Source organism: Apostichopus japonicus, chromosome 22 (genome assembly GCF_037975245.1).
Source record: "Apostichopus japonicus isolate 1M-3 chromosome 22, ASM3797524v1, whole genome shotgun sequence".
Classification (NCBI taxonomy): domain Eukaryota; kingdom Metazoa; phylum Echinodermata; class Holothuroidea; order Aspidochirotida; family Stichopodidae; genus Apostichopus; species Apostichopus japonicus.
The window spans coordinates 14,459,715-14,476,697 of NC_092582.1; the positions used below are offsets into that span (position 1 = coordinate 14,459,715).

General features: G+C 37.9%; 1 protein-coding gene across 5 annotated transcripts in view; it reads left to right on the forward strand.

The window, feature by feature from the left end:
* The window catches only part of LOC139964199 (breast cancer anti-estrogen resistance protein 3 homolog), a 58,753-nt gene that overhangs the window by 23,118 nt on the left and 18,652 nt on the right, over positions 1 to 16,983 (forward strand). For 2 of the 5 annotated variants that reach the window (XM_071965604.1, XM_071965607.1), the window contains 2 exons: positions 1,606 to 1,721; positions 16,445 to 16,571. In XM_071965604.1, the coding sequence (XP_071821705.1) occupies positions 1,606 to 1,721; positions 16,445 to 16,571 (243 nt within the window). Of the gene's footprint in view, positions 1 to 148; positions 600 to 906; positions 1,088 to 1,605; positions 1,722 to 11,818; positions 12,157 to 16,444; positions 16,572 to 16,983 lie in introns of those variants that run through there. The other 3 variants (XM_071965605.1, XM_071965608.1, XM_071965603.1) reach the window with 3 other exon arrangements.

Here is a 16,983-nt window from a genome sequence, read left to right on the forward strand (position 1 = left end):
CGGCTTTCCTAGAGAGAGCGAGCAGCGAGCGAGTGAGTCAGAGCCCGGCTAGGTGTAAACATTTATTACATTCGTATAGAGTGGAACAGCCACGGTCACAACGTGTACGGTAACAACTAACTAGTTCGGCACGCCGCAAAGGAACCGACCATTGATGCTGATATATTTACGCAAGCTCGATTTGAATTATTCGTGAAAAAGGGGCATTTTGTATTAAGGTGGGGCTTGTAGTACTAGCTACTGTAGCTGTTGATACCGGTTCAGTGGAGTTCTGTATATATATATTAGAGTGAGGTTAAAATTGGCAGTGTATCATTCTTTAGCTTTGGCAAGGCTTTGACTTTCAATTAAAATCCATTTTAGGATTCAGAGAGCAGGTGTTTGTCATTCTGGTTTTATTTTTGTGCCACGGATGCTTTTGGACTCGGGTTTTTCATGTGCAATGATGTCTTCCCAGAGGAATAATCTGAGGATGTGTTGTACCAAAGTTGTTGATCTGTTGAGATAGGTTAGGTCTGTAGCGTATTTGGATATTAAAGGGATTATATTAGTATTACCATACAAAACTTAGATTCTGAGTGTCTTGTGTAAACATACTGGTGAGTAAATCTTTTACCTATTGTCTTTCTCATTGGCTTAATTTCAGTAACGAGCTGTATGCCAACATTTGTAAACTGATATTCTCATTTTCGTGCCATCAGTAAACAAGTACAGTGTTTGAATGTCAGATTGTACAGTATGCTAGTACAGTACTGTAGGTATTGACTGTGAGCTGTTGTGGCCAAGGTCTTGTTTACGATATGTTTAAATGTAATTGCTTTATACTTTAGTACTCACATTGAGATCATGGAATTATCATGTGGGAGTATGTTCACTGGTTAAACATCTGTATAGTTACTGTAATGCTTTTTCCATTTGTCGAGTGTGGGAAGGATAACAACAAATAGCCACCAACATTTTGTGAAATTCATTTTTGGCTCATATCATCAGATCATTTCCTGTTCACTGTGACAGATAATTGTTTATTTGAACCATCCTCGGTCAGAAAATGTTGTTGTTGTTGTAGAAATTACTTCAGAAGGCGAAGGTAATTTAAGATACCATTGTATGTACTTTGGAGCAATTTATGATTAGTGTAGCTGATTTTTCATGATCACTTTAACAGCAAAGGCTTGAAAGTTTGAAGACTGGTCTTTTTATCTTTGTTTAATGTTAAATGTTAAGCTGCTATTACAAAATTGTAAAATTGCTTTCTATATGTATTATTATTAGTGACTTTAAGACAATATTTGAGATCTACAGCTTAGTTCAAGTTTAATAATATTTTAATATCAAAATATAAAATCAAATAGTATCAACAATAGTAACAAAGATTAATTGATCACATACTGCAATCGAAAGCCAAATTTTTGATAATATTTACACTTGTTACAAATTTAATGCGAAGATCATGCTTAACTTAGCATTAAAATAACGTAACAAATTTAAGTTTAAACCTCGGCCTATCGGTGAAAATCTGTTCCAGTTTTCTATATTCTTTCCTCAATATCTGTCTAATAATTCCAACTTACAGTAAATCTTTGTGTGATTTTTTACTTTCCTCAGGTGGTCTGAAAACGAAACACGGGATGACGACCTTTAACCTCTCCACTGATCAGTGGTTGAAGACCCTCGACCTGGAAGAGTATGTCACGCTATTCAAGAAGTATGACATGATGGAGGTGAGAATCCAGTTATCCTAGTTTCGGCTCCAAATTCCTAAATGCGTGAAATGTGTTTCTCTAAAAGGACTCTACCTGGAGGTTTAAATTTCCCAGAAGAATCCTACTTATTCTACAACATTGAGGACTGTTGTGTTCAAATGTGATACTTTTAGCTTGGTTTGGTGAACACTTTTACAGGGCAGATCCCTTCATTGGGGTAATAAGCTCCTCAAAACTTTTCACACCAATGATTGTCATATGGGTATGATGCAGCAGTAGGCAACAGTGTCAACACCACAAGTTAAATAATCAAGGGCGTAGGAACCGGGGGGGGCTGGGGGGGTGCCAGCCCCCCCAGTGAAAAATGTGGAGGGGCGGAAGTATCATTCCGCCCCCCCGGTTCGCAAGTCAGAAAACCCCTTTTTCATTTCCAAATGAGAAAAAAAATCTCATTTGGAGCACCAAATTGCATCTAAGGCCAGGTGAAAATACAAAATTAAGTTTACAAAATGGAGTGGGTGTTGAAGTGTGCTATATTGCACCAAATTGCATCTGAGGCCACCTGGAAATGCAAAAAATTCCAAAGGGGAGGGGGACACCCCCTCCCCTTAGACCCCTCCCCCAGGCCGGCCATCAGTCTTCAGCCCCCCCACTCAAAAGTACCTTCCTACGCCACTGTAAATAATGGTCTGACCCCTACCCTCCCTCTCCCCAAATAATCTTAAGTCCTGTCAGAATTCCTGTTTTGCACATCCTTGTTCATTCACCGCAAGTCATATGTTGACCTAGATACATAAGGATTTTTATGACAAAGATCTGTATATTCCAGCTCAATGCAGAGCTACTGTAGTCCTAGCTCTTTACGATTAACCTGCAAATATTTCTAAAAAGTTGTGACAATATTTTCTTAACCAATCATTGAAGTCATTACTGGTCAGCTATTACCAAGAATAATGAAAGTAGTCTGTGATTACGGAACAAAACTCATTTTCCAAATGGGTCATAAATTCCCAATGGAGTATACTTGTTCAATGGGGACATTGAAAGGTATAATTTACTTTGCTTTCCTGTCACCCTACTTGCTCAGCACTCTCACCCTACCATGCCTACGGTGAACTGGTAACCAGTTTAACACTGTACCCCCTGAGCATACAAATTTATGAGTACTAACTCACACTCTCACCACCCTCTCAGCCCTTCTGCCTTTATCTTTGCAGTGTAGAAGATCAATCTGTGTTGTCTGCCCTAACCCCCCTCCCCTCACATCACCCTTCCCTATCCACCTTCTTACCGATACTTTAGGCAACAGTAGATGATAATTCCTCATAGATCAATCACCAAACCACTTCCTTCTCACAGAGAATGTGGCAGTGCTATAATAGTTGGATCTAATTAATAGCCTACTGTGGGACTGTATCACATGGCCTACCATTCAAAATGGACACCAGTGGAGTAGTAAGAGGCATGAGATCGAGTGACATAATTCTTGTGGCGATTAAATTTAACCTACGATTACTCATCTCTGACAGCTTGAAATGTCATTATTTATGGAATTACATAAGGAATGTTATACATTCTTTCAATATTTTAGGTCAGTAACATGATATACATTTTTTTTTTTTTTGTCTGCTGTGGTGTCTTTGATAAGAAAGAGAAGTTTGTGTCCCAAACGCATAATAACCCCCTGCTATACTTCATTCATACCTGCATTCGCAGAACTGCAGTATTTCTAGGGCAAATTAATTTATCGATTAGGCGACCGATTCATTTCATTAATTACCGGTGGATTAGGAGGCGAAGGCGTTCTCTCTCTTGTTAATTTGTGAGTTGATATGCGCCTCCTGCCACAAATGAGAAATAAGATCAGATTACCATAGCAACACCTGCGTTTTTTTTTAAAACTTCGTAGTAAGTAGTCAAGTCTGGTCTTTGTACCCTTTTCAAAACTCTTAAAAAGTTTCTCAGGGAATAATTTAATGTTCAAATTATGCGTAGCACTTCGAAATATCTGAATTCTTTTCTCTAATTGAAATATGCCTACCATAATTCCTGTGTAGACAAACTGCTACATATATCATAACACTCGTGTAATAGCAAACTTGACCATTTTGAATAGAATTTTGCGATGCGATTCTGGATAAAATTATTTCCCCGCTTCAATCAGAGAAACTGTTATCGTTAAACAGCTCCCTGCTTAAAATATGAAACAATTGAGAGTTTGAGACGAATGGCAAGTAGCGCACACACCGCGGTTTTCACTTAAAGGCAGTGAAGACTTGCGCACAAAGAAACGTCTGATGGCGGGAATCTGACCTAGTGTCGAATGAGGTGTAACAGAAGTGTTAGACACCACCATCGATCCCAGAAAATACACACACAGCTTGCTACCGTCGGTAATTAGACACTAGTGTACAGTCAATACATGCAGCTACGGTCAATACCCACAACACAGTGTACATAGCAGTGCTGGACATCTCAGGTCCAGATAAAGATAACAAGGTATCATGTTTCATTACTGTCTGCATTTTGTAGCAACAAGGATAAACTTCACTTGCAAGCAACGGAAAGTTAACTTTTTCAGAGGGCGACACGCGGTTTGGGGCGAGTCTTCAATGCCATGAAAGTTACAGAGCTTGCCTTCTGTTCTTCTTGAAGTGGGATGATGTCAAATGATTTTCAGAGAGATTTCGTTTGCCTCGATCTTACTTTCTCTGTTTTCTGTTGATCAATTTATTAAACTGATCTTGTTCTCCATCTTTTACTGCAAGATCAAAGTTTGCTTCATCAGTTGTCTTTTCTGTTTTTAACACAAACTAGTACACAAAGCTGAACTGTTTTTCTGAATGATTTTTTTTTTCTTCTTAATAATCAACTTGACCTTCCTTGTGATATCAAAAGTTGTTTTCTTTCCCTTTCATCAACAATCAATTCTCAATCTCGATGAGAAATGTTTCAAATATTCTCACAGTCTCTCGACGAATCAGACAGATTTCTTCCTGGTCGTTTTCCCATCGTTTGTTTGTTTGATGCAGCCAACAAGAATTGATTTTCCGTTTTCAAGAGCCACATGTTAATTGCAATTTTCTGCATATTTTATAAATTTTTACTTCCTTTCATTCTGTGTGCGAGAAGTATGAGAATATTAAAAGAATCTAGAGTTTGTGTTGAGTTATAACTTTTCAACTAACCATGTAATATTTACTAGACTTATTTTGATCCCCGGTGCATTTAGTTGGGTATGGCACCACCAGTGACAAATTTAAAGCGACCTGCACAGGTCTTAAAATCAGAAATATTGTAAAATATCTTATAATTCTCTACATTTAGTGATTATTTTTTTATACTTCTCCAGAGTAGTTCTCCCTGCAATATAACAATGAATTGCAATCCTCCAAAAGTTGGATTTCATCATTGTTTCCTCCCCCCCCCCCCTTCCATACCCCCTCCACCTTCCCTGTTCTCCTTCTATCATACTATACTGTGGATAGATAGGGTGGTTCTATAGCTGGACTGGAAAAAAAAACTCTGAATGATGCCTTAAGATCAGAAGGCATTGGAAAGGGATAAAACAACTGAATGCTCCTTTAAGATCTAGGCATTGACATTAATGAATACAAACCAGCTGAAAGTTTGCTGACAGATTTCAGGAAGATTTGTAGCTAAAAGCAGGAAATCATTAAGGTTATGTATTGGTCATTCAAAGCAATATTATTTACTCAGGCTTTTTCATATCATGTGAAATAATGTTCTGGTGTTATGACATCCTGGCACCACGATTTAGAATATGGTTTCAAAATAATTTTTAAATTATTCTGAATTTCAATCAAGAGTCAGACAAGTTTTATCTCTGTCTTTAATGGTAAAATTTTGGTTTCTAAAGTAGTTTTCCATTTTCCTGAAATTGTTTGTGCGATAATTTGCTCTTGAGGTTGTGGACTAAGGTTGGTGAAGCTTCAGAACTACTTCTTGTGTGTTTCTTGCTTTTTTGTTGGCAGTGATTTATTTGTTGGGCATAAATTAACAAGATTAGATGACCATTTCCATTGTTATATGAATAGCTCTGAATCTACAAAGGAAGCTAAAATTTTGCTGACTGATTTAAAGGTAGAGTTGTGGCTAAAAGCAGGAAACCATTAAGGTTTTTATTGGTCATTCAAAGCAATATTATTTACTCAGGCTTTTTCATATCGTGTAAGAATATGTCGTGGTGTTATGACATCCTAACACCAAGATTTAGAATATGGTTTCAAAATAATTTTTAAACTACAGTAAACCTGAACCTTCAATCAAGAGTCAAATGAGTTTTATGATATCTCTGTCTTTAATGGTAAAATTTTGGTTTCTAAAGTAGTTTTCCATTTTCCTGAAATTGTTTTTGCAATAATTGGCTCTTGAGGTTGCGTACTAAGTTTGGTGAAACTTCGGAACTACTTCTTGTGTTTTTCTTGTTTTTGGTTTGTTTTTGTTGGCAGTGATTTATTTGTTGGGCATAAATTAACAAGATTAGATGACCATTTCCATGTGGTATATGAAAATCTCTGAATCTACAAAGGAAGCTAAAATTTTGCTGACTGATTTAAAGGTAGATTTGTGGCTAAAAGCAGGAAATCATTAAGGTTATGTATTGGTCATTCAAAGCAATATTATTTACTCAGGCTTTTTCATATCATGTAAGAATATGTCCTGGTGTGATGACATCTTGGCACTAAGATTTAGAATATGGTTTTGAAAGAAATTGAAACTAAACCTGAACCTTCAATCAAGAGTCAAATGAGTTTTATCTCTGTCTTTAATGGTAAAATTTTGGTTTCTAAAGTAGTTTTCCATTTTTCCTGAAATTGTTTGTGCGATAATTTGCTCTTGAGGTTGGGGACTAAATTTGGTGAAGCTTCAGAACTGCTCCATGTGTTTCCTGTTTTTGTTTTTCTTTGGCAGTGATTAATAAGTTGGGCATAAATTGAAAAGATTAGGTGACCAATTCCATTGGGTATATGAAAAGCTGCTTTTTAAACAAAAAATAAACGGAAAATTATACATAGTCTCTGTGTATCAGGCGTCTTTGATCATCTTGCTTCAAGCGATAAAATCAGCATCAGGGTCCTGCATGTTTATAAATTTATGGAATGCAGAATCATGAATGCATCTTTATAGAATTACCGTTTAAATATCCATAATACTCCACCTCTCACCAGATTGAACTCTATAGTTAAGCTCGAGCATTTTCCAACATTTTATACCAAAGTTGTTTTTTCTTCTTCACCATTGTTCTTTTCTTAAAAAGTCAACTTTAACTGGTTGTCAAACTTTTGTCATTTGATACAGACAGTACTGTTAGTAGCAAGTGAGAGACTTTGCTTGATCTTTCTACCATATTTGGAAGTAATACTGATGTCTCTTATAAAATTATAGCCCATATTTTTTGAGTGATTAAACAGTCCCATCCAAGCTGTCATAAATTGACAGTTTTGGTAAGGTACATCCATTAATAAATATAGTGGTAGTATATAAACAATATATATATATATCTCAAGTCATTCCTACATACACCCACTCTCCGATTGCTAACAGGAAAGACACTGGATTCCTGCCAGTCTGCGGCTGCCAGAGTGGATTTAATTTCACTCCTTGTTCCCAGAGCTCCTGACTTTAACGGACTCGGTAGGTGACCCAGGACACCCCCAATGAACCTCAGAAATAAGACCACATATTGACAGCTGTTTCTTTCATATTATATAACATGACCATGGAAATTATGTTAGGTGGGCAAAACCTTCAGAAATGAAAAAGATGAAAAATATTGATGCCCAAAGAAACCAAGAGGCTGTTGTGGTTTGTCACCTACCTAGATCGGATTCTGAAAATGTTTGGACTGTTGGTGGTTAGTACTTGGCATTTGTGCTATGTAGACCATTGGAGGTGGTCTATTTATGTCAAATCTGGTTGATGGTTGGATAGAGGGACAGGCTCATGGATTGCCAACTTGGCAGAAAGTCATGCTCGTAATTTTAAACGCGGAGCTCTGTTTGTTAGCTACAGTATAGATAATTTGTAACGTGACATTGTAAAGCTTACATTCAGATACATCCTGGTATAGGTACAGTATATTGAACTCAGTGGGCACTTGATTAGATATATATTGATATATATATATAACACAAACAAGGATGAAGCACACGTTATGGATACAAGGAAGTATATAGAGGAGAACCTCGAAGAAGCAAGATGCTTTTGGTATCTACACATTAAGAATAGTACTTTGAACTCTATAATATGTTTTATCTAGTCTTCTAGAACCCAACTCTTAATAAACAAATTAAGTAGCTTTAATGCCTACTGTAGCTGCTTCTGGGAGCTGTGGCTACCGATCAGGTCATTCTGCATCTGCCGTTAAAGTGTTAATACGCTGTTGTATTGTATTAAACATCTTTTGTCAGAGACCCTGACAAAGGCTTGATATTAGGGAGGGGGATTAGGGAGGGGATTAGGGAGGGGATTAGGGGGCATCATACCCTACTATATACTGTACAGTAATAGTTGTTGTGTCGTTATGCCCAATGTTGAAGAGTACTTCGATCAGCTTACACATACATCACGATGTATGTCAGATATCAACGTACACAATTTGTTATCATTCTCCCACGTATTAAAATGGTGTCGTGCAGATAGATCGTCGTCGCGCTATGCACATGGCTGCTCTGATTCGAACTTAAGGGTCATCAGTATAATATTTGCCCCAAACTTCGTAGCATGCTAAAAAAGTTTCATCGGAGTCTTTTCCCAGTGGTTCCGAATCTCCATATGATTTCTAGAACATTATGTGGTTGTAAACAACAACATCAATATACATCTCAGTGCATTATCAGGGGAAGAGCATACCTTGAAGGTAGTAGTAGTATTAAAAAATGCTAGTTCATGTTAATGCAGGAGTGACCATTACTTGTGGGCCAATGGTGATGTTCGTTTAAAAGACGTTTAATATCATCTTAGTCAGAATACACTGTTGGAATTGATATCAGTTCATCACATACTACTGTACATGACAGTATGCAGTAGTTGTCTAGATTCACTTTCATATTCAATACTAGTACATACACACTGCATCAATTTTTTCAGGTTACACTACACCAGTGATGTGCTCAGGAATATTTGAGTGCCGGGCAGATTTGTGCGGTAAGGTGATTCACGTCCTGGGGGAGGGGTGGTAGGTGGGGCTAGGGATGAGCTGGACAATTTTTGCCAAATGAAGTATGCTTACATGGCAAATGGCGCTATCTCTTTCCTATTCTGGAGCTAACTTTTGTACCATAGTATTCACCCATATTTTGGTAATAGTAAAAAAATTGTTTAATTAATTATCAGAAATAGTGCCAGGCGGAAATGTCTAAAATACTGTATGTGCTGGGCCGCATTCAGAACTGCCGGGAGCAGTCGCCCGGGTGCTGGGCGTGAGCACACATCCCTGTATACATCAGAATGTTAACTGTCCAAGATCAATACTGTACAGAAATCCTTTATCATACTCCCCTGTATTTCTATAGTGGCAAACAGAGCGGAATAGTCTCTGAGGCTGCTGTGAATTTGTTTTTCTTGAGGTTGAAGATGTTGATGCAACCGATGTTGGACTTGATGGACATTTTATGTCATAGTAAATGACTGTGGAATAATAATGGCTTTTAGCCGGTCATGCCAGGCACGAGGATAAATTGCTCCGCTCTTTGTTGCTGACTGGTGTGTTCGGTAAGAGTTAGTATTCTCTGGGCCATGATTTATCATCATCAACAACCAGGATTTCTGAGGTAACAAAATGATAGACAGAAGTAAATCAAGCCTTGAAAATGGAGAGAGAGAGAGAAAAACATGGGCTTATCACAATAAACCTTGCTCTCATTAAAAAACTATGGGAGGTACTTGCGAGGAATAGACTGTCTTATAGTGTGTGTGCCATATGTTTTGCACTTGAAATGTTAGGTTGGGCCCCTTATAGATGTACAAAAGTTGGTTACTTTTTGAAATGTGATTCCATGGTCTTGAAAAATACAATTTCATTTAGAAAATAAGAGGTGTGGAATGCGTCATAAGTTGACTGATATTTTCATGGGAGTGAAATGTTTTACAATTTCTTTTTGTTATAAGTGATGAGTTAGCAATGTTTGGAAATGTCCCGTTTTCTGATTTTCTAAGACATTTGAGAGCCAGCTCTTCTCCCCACTCCCCCTACCTCCACCGTTCCGAGAAACGTTTAAATTTGATTTAACAAAGCTATAAATTAGGTCTGCGCTCAAGGCTGTTCTATTCTAATTTTCAAACACATTTGGGAACAATCTTGACGACCATACTTACGCTTTTACTTGTTACCCACTTTTCTTGGCTAATTCTTTCATTCTCTGACTAAATTGGTTCCATATTTTTCTTGGCTAATTCGTTCATTCTCTGACTAAAATCGGTTCCAATTGACATGCACTTAACTCACACAAAGTATCCAAATGGCGATGTGAAACCTTATACATGAAAAAAACCTGTCAACTAGAAAACACTTTTGCCAACGTTTGGGCCGGTATTTACAAAGCAGGTATAAACAGACTCTATCACCTCCCTTTGGCAAAGTTTAAGGAACTTTGAAAAGAAATCCTTTCTATTGTTCATGTAACTTTTCAGATCTTTCCCCCAAATGACTCCAGGTAGGTATTTAGAAAGAAAGGGGAAATGTGGCAAAAACTGCATTTCGTGGAAAAGCAGGCTGTTCTTGTCCAGTGAGCCACAGCAAACCCCCTATGCACTGGTTTTGAAAGAGCTCCATCCATTGGCTTCCCTGTGATCATTGCACTGTAAGCAAGATAACGGCATTCTTCGTAGTGTCCCAGCAGGACAGACTTTGCGTCCCAGAACCAGGGAACTGAGGTACATTTGAAATAAACAGTGCAGGCTACCCAATACACTTTGATCACTTCCTTTCCTCATGAATATTGGGAAATTTAAAACTCTAGGATTCGGGTCATTTGCTGATCACTCGCAAGGTTGCACTCTTGATAGCAGAAGTACTGTGTAATGAAAGTGATCAGAATTCCCAAATGGTGATCACCAGAAGCAGAAAAAGGAAAAAGAGTGAAGGGAGGGACATGAAGGTCTGTCAAAGTGTCCAGTGTCAATGTGGGATCGATTGAATTTGTGTCTTGAAAATTGTCACAAAATATTGTCCCATGGATCGATGCACAAGAGTAACGATTTAATTGTCCACACCAGAGCTTCTGGAGTGTAAATATTATACTCTTCCTGACAGGTCCCATACCTCCCACTCCTCCTTCCCCTCCTCCTCCCCTCCCCCTCCTCCTCCTCCTCCTCCTCCTGCCATTCTCAACTCCTGTATTACCTACTTACCTCCCTGTGCTATACAAGAAACTCTGCACATAAATAAAGCAATACTTTCAGGCCTGAGTTTTGTGATGTCTGCATGGGAGGGGTCGGTGGATCTTGAAGAGGCAGGGTTGTTTTGGAAAGGGGTACATTTATTATGGGAAAAATCCATCCTGTTGCCCTAAAGGTTATTTTTGTTGGCCCCAAATATGCTAGAGAGTCCAATAACTGTCACCGGTTCTTTGAACTTCATCAAATGTAATTAACTACCCATTCTCATCGTATTTTTCTTCTACAAGACATTTTAATTTGTCTAATTTAATACTGTTGCTTAGTGGTGGCTTGGAATAATTTTGGAAAGTCAGAACTAACAAGAAAGAAGGATATTAAACTTTCGTTAGCAGGCTAAAAGTTGTAGCCGAGAAATATCGACGACCTTTCAGGACTAGAACAAGTTGACATTGAAGTATCATACAAGGACACTCAGTCTTTCATTTCACCATGTACATTAAAGTACAGGACACTGGCCAACTTTACTGTTTGGACAATCCAGGGAGCTGGAGTAGCAGCTCCCTGGACAATCTAAACAGGAAAAGTTCAGTTTGCCAAAGAGATATTTATATATACCAGCAAGTCAGTGAGTGGTACACTCACATATCTAATTGAACTGAATTATTGCCATACCATGCTATACGCTCTGGCTGTTTGTGATAAGAGGCCGGTACGACTGTTTGGAATCTCTGGTTTGGTCGCTGCTGTTGTGTCCATATGTTTACAGGTCTCTCTGATGGTCCATTGTAATTACCATTCGATCCTCAGGAATGCAGAACCAGTTCAGCCTACATGCTGTGTACACAGTATCATTTGTTGTGTAGTGATCCATATGTCATTACAACTACTTATATATATATATTGGAACGGGATATATCAGTATACCCACTGTGTGTTTCCCTTGTTGCCTAAGACTAGGCCATTGGATACATACACATGTGGTGGTTGTTATATTATTGGCTTTGTAAATTTTCACTGTATGAGGAGGGAGCAACAGTTGGTTCAGTGTTATAGATATTTGGAATTTCAGGTATCCTCCTCCATTGCAGAGGTAAGAAATAAACCAACTTTAATAGTGATTTTTAATTCTAATTTGGTTATATTACCAGGAAGTATCATCACAAACCTTGCAAAACACCCCTTTCACAAAAATTGTAAGATTTACATATTTTCCCATCCCAAAACTTAGGGGACTGCGAGAAACTTGTGGAGGATTTAACAATTATTCAAGTAGGCCTACTAATGTAGAGTAAAATGGCATAAGCATTTGCTACAATTATATCCCCAAAAAACAGACAGGTATTTGCTGTATGTTCCCAAGGCAGATAGAGTCAGAGAGGGTGGGGGTGGGGGGGGGACCACTTCTGATTTCAATTCAGCAAAAATGAGAAATAATATCTTGCTAGGAGATAAGCACACAAACTGGATAGTGTGAGATTGCCTCTAAAACCTGAGGGACTCCTGGTAAAAACCAGGCTGTTATAGTCGACATGTCTTAATCATCTAGCCTTAATGGCATTAACAAAATAGGCTATTTCATTTCAATTGACATGCATGATTTTACAGAATTTAATGCTTATATTATTAACCTCAAAACTTTCAACTTGCTGAAAATTGCTAGAAGTTTCCAAAGGTACTTTCATACTTCTTAGTTCAAACTTGCTGGAAGTTTGCAAAGATACCTAGTGCAAACTTGCAAAAAAGTTTGCAAAGTACTTCTCCAGGGGATTCATAACCCTTAAGCAGATTATTGCCATATATTGCAATAGATTAAATAAGACAAGTACCTCAGTGAATGAGTATGCTTCTAGCATGGTAGCATATTAATTATTAAAAATTTAAAATGCTTGGTAGAGTTTGAAAATGAGTAACCATTATTTAACTTTCTAGCATATATTCGGTCCCGAGTAATACTGATTCACATCCCAAACAAGGTGTATCTATTACCATAGACTCTCTCCTCATTCAATCGGTCTACATTTAGAGACTGATTCTACCAATCCCATATCAATCTTATCTTATCAAACCATTGAGAGTGGTATGTGACCCTGTGTGCTGGGTGTAGTGCTGTATGCAGACATCTTTAATGAACAAAGACCGTGACATACATGCTCTACAGGTTTCTCTAAATAACATTAATTTGGCACAGCCTCTATAACACTATCTGTTTGGCATAAACAAATTGCTCCTATCGTCTTTGCAAATTTTATTCCAAATTCCAATTAATTTTCTCTCTCAATTTGACACGCAACTACTTGGTTACCATTGATTCCAGTAACCATGGTAATATATCGTATTCAGTGATACAGCTCTACTGGGTAATTTAAAAATAAAACGTTCTAATTATATTTTACACACAGTCAAGCTCAATTACAAATTTTGGGCAAAACTCCTCTGGTCCAACTCCATTTTAATAATTGTTAATATTCTAGCATATTTCATGTGCGGATTTTGACCACTCTGGTTAGTGTCATCTTCGCATCGTTACAGCGAGCTACGTAATTAATGTACTGTATGTATGCAGAGATACATTCTTCACAGATCCCAACGCATCCTCGTATTCATTGCTCGTTAGCATCATGGCTCGTTAGCATCATGGCTATTGTTTGTTACATATCATCCCTGTAGGCGTCTACGGTGTGGATATTAATTTTAATAATGTACTGTACATGCATGTATAGTCGTGATAATCCAGTTTGCAGTTGTCACAAAACTGTTGGGTTAAGAAGCTGCAATAAGGCTCACTGGTAGAAATCATATATATCACCAATTTATGAGGTGTCGGAAAGGAAAAAATTGTGTCATTCTTTGACAATTTTTAGTTGTATTTCAATTTTTTTATCACGTTTCCAATGCAAGCTGTTGAAATGGAGGAAACTAAACTATGCTAGACTGCAATGGGGTACTGAACAGTTTCTTAGAATTAAATACAGACAAATTCAGATCAAATTTATGATATTTGTTTTTATTGCATAGCAGGTAGCAATAAACTGATATAAGGTGCTGTAAATCTATGGCAGCATCTGATAAATGAGATTGGAATTACTGTATGAATCATTATTAATTTTAAGATCTCAAAATCATTGGTGATGACCCCCTAGAATTCAAAGGTTTCAACCAGATTATCACCTCTACTGTTGTTCTATTCTTTCAACGAAGTTGTCAACACTGTTGCTACAATTGTCAGTTTTAAATAACCACCAGCATCAGCTTCCTTAGGAAGTTCAAGCTGTTATAGCTGCCTAGACCAGGGTGGCGAAGGAGGGACGAGGGTTATTTCACAGTAATGATATTCACTGGTGTCGTGCAGCCATGGGCAGTGACTCCAAAGGTCCCCTCCCCTTCCCCCTCTTTCCTCCCACTCTCTTCTCAAACCTATATAGGGGGTCTCTTTGCATATTTACCTTGACCAAATATTTCAAGATCACACCATCTACATTTAAACTTAACCAACGAGTGGAGTTTAACCCCCCCCCCCCAAGAAAAAAAGATTTTGCCTTGGGGGAAATCAAACCATGTATATGTTTTTAAAGATTGTAACATACAGGTCTGAAAAGTAGTTTCCCTTTCAAAATTCAGTAACACCACAGGGGTAACAATATGGGGTGCACGTTGTCAGTCCGACACGTTTTCAGTCCGAAAATAAAATACACGTTTTTAGTCCGAAAAAACGAGTTTTCAGTCCGACACGTTTTCAGTCCGAAAATAAAATACACGTTCTCAGTCCGAAAAAACGAGTTTTCAGTCCGACACGTTTTCAGTCCGAAAATAAAATACACGTTTTCAGTCCGAAAATGAAATACACGTTTTCAGTCCGAAAATGAAATACACGTTTTCAATCCGAAAATGAGATACACGTCTTCAGTTAGGGAATGAAAGCAGTTTTAATGCCATAATATCACCAATAAACGGTGACAGCCCGGACTGATAGTAAAAAAATCGATTGAATCTTTTGTATTAAGTCTCACATCACCGGCCTCAACAAAGTCTTGGGACCCTTAACAACTATCAGTTCTACAAACATATGTAATCCGTTCTTCGCTCCTTAATCAGCTTCCTGTATATTCATGGTTTGTTTGGTTCTAATTCCATCAATGCAATTTACACTTTAAACCTAGCGTCATACTTTCATTGTGTTACACTTTGTGCTTTTCATTCGACTGCCAATATTGCTGACGAAGGTCCCAGGGGACCGAAAATTCCAATATATTTTTTAAAACTTTACTCCTTATTTGTCAATTATGAGTATATACGAAAGATTCAATCGATTTCTTTACTATCAGTTCGGGCTGTCACAGTTAATTGGTGATATTATGGCATTAAAACTGCTTTCATTCCCCAACTGAAAACATTTTCGGACTGAAAACGTGTATTTAATTTTCGGACTGAAAACGTGTATTTCATTTTCGGACTGAAAACGTGTATTTCATTTTCGAACTGAAAACGTGTATTTTATTTTCGGACTGAAAACTTGTCGGACTGAAAACTTGTCGGACTGAGGGGTGTACCCCACAATATGCATGCAGTCACCTTTGTACACTCAATGGTTATACCTCATGTTTGGTTTCGGTTTGAATTTGACATATTGATTTTAATCCAGAATATTTTCTTAAAATTTTGTCAAGTGTGTATGTAAGCCTTTTTCTGTGTAAATTGTATACAGTACAAAATATACAGTACATAGTTTGAAGCACTTTTGCTTGAGGACTTGTGGTATATTTATTAAGGGACAGTATTGTCAAAGTTATATATCCTACCTGTACTGTGTATTAATTGAGGGACAGTATGACAAAGTTATGATATCCTACCTGTGTGTGCAGTGTATTAATAAAGGGACAGTATGTCATAGTTGTGATATCCTACCTGTGCTGTGAGATACTGTCCTCCTTTTTTTGCTGGTTATATCTGTCAGTAAATATGGGATCATATGTCTTTGAGTTAGTCTGTGATGCATTGACTGAAATGATGTCAGACAATGCATTAAATCCTAGAACTTTGAAACCTGAGTAGTGAGTGAGCTTATTGTTCTTCCTACATAATTTTACGAAGCCTATATAATGGCATGTTGTATATTGCACAATGAGTGCAGGCAGGATGTTGTGTGAGATTCCTGTTTGATTTTTATCAAATCGGGGACGTCTGATAATCTTGGCTCAAATGGTCAATACGAGTGTGCGATATGTGAAGAATCGATCGATCTGGTATGGCTGCCCTGTTTAGAGGGTATGTGTATGATTATAGATACTGTATATAGTAATATACTCATAGGAAGAACCATCAAACATTCTGATTGATTAATAAACAGGTTATTAATTTTTGTTGTTTCCTTATTTTGACAGGATCTCCTCTATTGGACAGAGGCTGACCTGCAGACCGTCGGAGTGACCAATCCAGCACACAGGGCTAGACTCGCATCGAATCTGGTCTTCATCAGAGACAAGTTACGTCGGAGTACAAATCCGTCAGGTATTTGACTAAGTTACAGTAGTTATAACATCCACTCGACGACGGCCACTCCCCAGCCAGAAAATTAAGCATCACACGTACCTTTAACCTGTTAGGAACCTCTCCATATCATAGCGCCTTGTGGAATGGGTAGATGGGTGAAGGAGGGAGAATAAAAGGGCGCAGTTCAAGAAAGTGTCTATCGACCAGTCGTTATAAGCTAGGGGTAGATACATAGGATTGCATACGTATGGGAGACAGGTAAATACCTGACCCAGTGAGTTTTGGGGGTTTGTTAATCTGTTTTGCACGTTTCTATCATAGTGAAAACTAACAGGTAGATGAGAACTTAAAGGTCTGCTGTATAGACCCCAACTATAGCAAGCTACAGTATCATGGAAAAGTTTCTTGAGATTACGTAATCGACCTGCCT